The sequence below is a fragment of the Otolemur garnettii genome, unplaced genomic scaffold (genome assembly GCF_000181295.1).
Source record: "Otolemur garnettii isolate 467f Iridium unplaced genomic scaffold, OtoGar3 scaffold00020, whole genome shotgun sequence".
Taxonomy (NCBI): domain Eukaryota; kingdom Metazoa; phylum Chordata; class Mammalia; order Primates; family Galagidae; genus Otolemur; species Otolemur garnettii.
This window is the reverse complement of record NW_003852415.1, coordinates 556,719-561,917: the sequence shown is the minus strand read 5'-3', so window position 1 is coordinate 561,917 and position 5,199 is coordinate 556,719. Positions and strand designations below refer to the sequence as shown.

Sequence of the window (5,199 nt, the reverse complement as noted above, 5' to 3'; positions counted from 1 at the left end):
GCCTGTAGTCCCAGCTACTTGGGAGGAGGAGGTTGGAGGTTGCTGTGATGCCACAGCACTCTACCAAGGGCGATAAAGTGAGACTCTGTCTCTTAAAAAAAAACATCCATTCCTAGTGACAGAGTAAAAATTAGCTAGAATGTGAGGAAAGCAGAGGTGTAGTCAGGGGATCAAGAAAATGAAGATGAGCAACAAGTAGGTAAAAGCCAAGCAAGACATGGCATTGGAGTGTGGCCAAGGTTAGGAGCAGTATTCTTGGACTGCAGGGAGCAAGGGGCAGAATGCATGGTGCAGATCATGCTTATAAATGCTTGCCATACTGCATGGAGCAGGGAGCCAACTGTAGCTCTTTGCTTCCCTTTCCTGCCCTTTGTCCAAACACATCCCATATACCAGATTATGAAACATTTTTAGAGTAAGGAACATAACTTGTATGTTTTTTAATTCTTCCCAGTCCCTTATACACAGAGACGTAATTCAAAGTGAAGTTAATAGTTAGCTTTTGAATACTTTGAGAGAATTGTTTAACCTACAGTCTATTTCTGTTCCATTTAGTTATTTCCCCTCAAGTCCTCCTCAGACACAGAGGCAGAAGAGGAGCTGTCTCAGGATGGGCTGGTTCTGCCCAGGGCTGGCAAACTTGATGAATTCCTCAGCCCAGAGGAGGAGACATATTCTACTTCTGACTCAACTGGGAGCTTTTACAGGACACCACAGGTACTAAAGCAGAAAGGTAGACAGTGTCTGTTGGAGTTGTTCTTTCAGTCTGACCCAGACAGCAATGAGAATTGCTCTGAAGATGACGAGGCCCTAGAGAGTTTCTTCCAAGACAAATGCAGGAGGAAGCCGCAGGTCCCGTGTCCTCAGTCTCTGAGGTAAGGCACAGCAGTTCCACATCTGTTTCATTCCACACCTCCAGCCAGGCAAGTCACATCACGTCTTTGGGCTTCATTTTCTTCTTCTGTAAAGCAAAGATCACTTCTACAAGTTGCCATTTACCCACGCTCCAGCTCAGAATCAGTTTTTGGCTCTAACGAGGTATTCCCATTTTTATAGGGCAATGTTAAGTCACTTTAGGCAACACTTAATCCAATGAAGCATTGGAATTGATTAAAGGAATGCCTTTCCAAACATTTTTCCCCCAAGAATGACAAGGTACATTTACTTTGGCCAAATCTGTAGTATGCATGTATACTTTATTGCATTTAGTATTTAATTTCTCCTCCAATAACCCTGTAAATATATATTATCTTTGCCATTCTCCATATGAGGACATTGAGGTTGCAAACAGAATCTTGCTCAAACTTTGAAGCATGATTTGAACCTAGGTCTGTCTGACTATAAAACTCCTCTGTCCTGTTCTCTCTCTCCTATGAAAACATTAGAGTGCACAGTGGCCATTCTGGGATCAATTCTAAAAGGAGAGTTCCCATTAGTGTTGCTAGGATTGCCCATGGGAAGGTTAATGTGGAGGTCTGTGGGGGTGTGAAGTTAGCCTGAGAAGCCAGCTGTGGTCTGCCAGGGAAGGCTGGGGAGGAGGATTAGGAGGAGCTAGGCCTCCTGACTACTCTCCCCTACAAACTTAGATCTGCTTTCTACCCTAGGTATGGCTCCACAAGGCGCTGCAGCTCCCTGAGCAGCCTTTCCTCCAACATTCCCAGGGCTCATATGCAGCCACCCTCAGGCTCTGAGCCTCCCTCCCAACACAGAAGTGTCAACTCCTGGGCATCATCCATTACTATTCCTCAGCCATTCCAGATGACACTACGTGAGGCCCGGAAGAAAGCCCAGTGGCTGGCTTCACCTGCCTCCTTTGAGCATGAGAGGCAACAGGCCCAGAGACGGGGTCAGGAGGAGGCCGAGTGCCATCGGCAGTTCCGGGCACAACCTGTGCCTGCACACGTCTACCTGCCCCTGTATCATGAGATCATGGAACGCAGTGAGTCACGAAGGCGGGTAGGAATCCAGAAGAGGAAGGAACTGCTCCTCTCCTCCTTGAAGCCCTTCAGCTTCCTAGAAAAGGAGAACCAGCGAAAGGAATCTGCTCAACAGAGAGACCTGGCTACCACAGTTAAGGCCAAAGCCCCTAAACAGAAGGCCACCAGAAAGATCCCCAAGTCCATTCTGGAGCCAGCTCTTGGGGACAAACTTCAGGGTAAAAAGATATCCATGCCAATTTGCTGCCTCCTGCCCATGGGTACTAGTAGGCAGTGTGTGGATCTAGTCAGGGCTTATGAGTCAGTCTGGCTCAGAGATGGGCTGTTTGGGTAGACTTACTGAAGTCCATGTGCTCAGTGCAGGCCGTAGGGGAAGGTTAGGCCTATCTATACAATAGGGATACTGTAAAAAGCAGAGTGAGGTCCCACATTGCCCCCCAAGGCTTGTCCTTTTGACCTCTCTCAGTGATGCTTGTGAAGGCCAGCACAGGTGCAGGAGCAGAGAACCAGTGAGACACCATGGACCAGCTTAGGCCAGTGCTATCACTAGCCAGCTGCCCCTCAGGAAAGCTCCCTCGCCTCTCCCCTCATCCTGGTGAGGTTGTATCAATCCCTAAAATTCCTTGGGGACCAATTATTTACACATTCTCAAAAGTATAGCTCCAAATAAGGGACTCAGGCTTTATTTACTCTGCAGTAGCCTGTGCCACGGCACTGTTCTATGGTGAATAAACAGACATGGAGTTTATAGACATGTGAGGAAGATAGGTAATAGACAAATAAACACAAATGTGATGAATTATTTGCAAGGCTCTCATGTCTACGGTGCCTGCCTCTCCCTTCCTACTCACCCTCTTCTCTCGACCATCTACATTCCCATCCTGCCATTGCTCAGCTTCTCTCACCTCCCACACTACACCTGCCTATGCCACTCCTTCCTCTTTGCCCACCCAGGTCAGCCCCTGATGACCTTCCTTAACTACTCCCACCCCTTATATGCCACGTTACAGAGTCTGTACTTCATCCTGCGGGCAATGGGGAGCCCCAACAGGTGGTAAGCAGGGTGGGTCATTATCAGAAATGCCGTTCAGGAAGTCCCCAACTGCTCTGTAGATAATTACACACATAATGAAGCTGCAAGACTAGAGAATGTTAATCAAATACGAAGCTATTTCAACAATTAACTTGAGAAATAATGAAACTCAGGGATAGTGAAAAGAGGATAAACTGGAGAGAGGTTAAAGAGGAGGAGATGGCAGAACTTCTGAGTGATGAGCAGAGAACAAGATGCATCAAGAATGATTTGGGCAAAGGGCTTGAGCAGCTGGGTGGATGGTAGGGCCTTTCACTAAGATGGAGAAACTTAGGCGAGGAGCAAGTGAATGGTTCACTTCTGCCTGCATTGTCTCTGAAGAATGAATCATAGAAAGTGCTCAAGGCTGGGTGCAGTGGCTCACACCTGTAATCTTAGCACTCTGGCAGAGTGAGGCAGGTGGATTGACTGAGCTCATAGGATCGAGACCAGCCTGAGCCAGAGTGAGACCTCATCTCTAAAAACAGCTAGGCATTATGGAGGGTCCCTGTTGTCCCAGCTATTTGGGAGGCTGAGGCAAGAGAATCACTTGAGCCCAAGAGTTTGAGGTTGCTATGATCTGTAAAACCATAGCACTCTACCAAGGGCAACAAAGTGAAACTCTGTCCCTCCCCCAAAAAAGTGCTCAGTAAGTAAAAACAGTAGCAGCTCTGCAGCCTGACTGGCACAGGCAGTGGTGTCATGATAAACATTGTAACACTTATCATTTTCTCCAACTCCTGGGCTCAAGCAAGTCTCCTGCCTCTGCCTCCCAAGTAGCTGGGACCACAGGTGCCCGCCACAATGCCTGGCTATTTTTCGGTTGCAGCTGTCATTGTTGTTTGGCGGGCCCAGGCTGGATTCGAACCCGCCACCTTAGGTGTATGTGGCTGGCGCCTTAGCCACTTAAGCCACAGGCAAGGAGCTGGCATAAATAATCTTATGGTGGCTAATTACAAGCTTCCCATATGATGTCAGCAGACTCACAAAATTACTAAAAAGTTAACAGTTGGCTCCAGCACACTACTACTAGTGCTTAAAAGAAGTTAAGTTCTCCAGGCTCGGCGTCTGTGGCTCAAGATTCTAAGGTGCCAGCCACATACACCTGAGCTGGCGGGTTCGAATCCAGCTTGGGCCTGCCAAACCACAATGATGGCTGCAACCAAAAAAAAATAGCCGGGTGTTGTGGTGGGCGCCTGTAGTTCCAGCTACTTGGGAGGCGGAGGCAGGAGAATCACTTGAACCCAGGAGTTGGAGGTTGCTGTGAGCTGTGATGACACAGCACTCTACCCAGGGCAACAGCTTGAGGGTCTGTCTCAAAAAAAAGTTCTCCAAACCATTTAGTATCAGACTTGGTCCCTTCTCACCCCCTTTTTCTCCACAGAAGCTGAGCTCTTCAGGAAAATTCGCATTCAGATGAGGGCCCTGGACATGCTCCAGATGGCCTCCTCCCCTCTTGCTTCCTCTAGAAACCAGGCTGACCGAGAGCCCCGCACAGCCACCCGAACCCAAAAGGAAAAGCTTGGGTTTCTGTACACTGACTTTGAATTCCAGCCTCGGGTGAACCCTGTGGTCCCCAACTACGAGGACCTTTACAAGGCCTTCCAGAGAAGAGCTGCCAAAAAAAGGGAAACCCGAGAGGTGACTCGCAACAAGCCCTTCTTGTTGAGGACTGCCAGCCTGCATCACACTCGGCGGCCCTGTGATGCCTCCTCCACTGGAGGGAGGAGGGTGAGAGCCTAGGCAGCTGTGGGAGTCAGAGAGGGTGGGTCTGGGTCTAGACAAAAAGCACTTCTTATGACATTTTTCTTTTTTTTCTTAAGCACTAGCTCACTTGTAAGCAGATCCACATTCATATAAAGTCAAGACCATGGGAAGACTTTTTTTCTTTCCCACTCTAGGGATCCTGCAAAAATAAGTCCACGCTGGTATGGAAGGCAGGGAATTGGGATCAGTTGCTTATGTCCCTATACAAATCTGAAGGAACTCTTATTATTGAATTAAAAACTTTAAGATTCCTATCTTTTAGTAACTTCTGCTTGTTACTAAATTTAAGGTCTTATTATCCTTGCCTTAGTCTCAGGGAACAAAATGAAGATTCTTATTTTCAGTTCTTCACTGAAATTGAATCTTTATTAAGATAGAAACTGGCTTGGTGCCTGTGGCTCAAGCGGCTAAGGCGCCAGCCAC

The 5,199-nt window shown here is 47.9% G+C and overlaps 1 protein-coding gene across 1 annotated transcript in view; it reads left to right on the top strand.

Moving 5' to 3' along the window:
• Positions 1-5,199, top strand: part of FAM161B (family with sequence similarity 161 member B) — a 15,691-nt gene that overhangs the window by 3,450 nt on the left and 7,042 nt on the right. Inside the window, exons 2-4 of the mRNA XM_003786902.2 lie at positions 556-875; positions 1,605-2,155; positions 4,394-4,739. Coding sequence (XP_003786950.1) covers positions 556-875; positions 1,605-2,155; positions 4,394-4,739 — 1,217 coding nt within the window. The remainder of the gene's footprint in view (positions 1-555; positions 876-1,604; positions 2,156-4,393; positions 4,740-5,199) is intronic.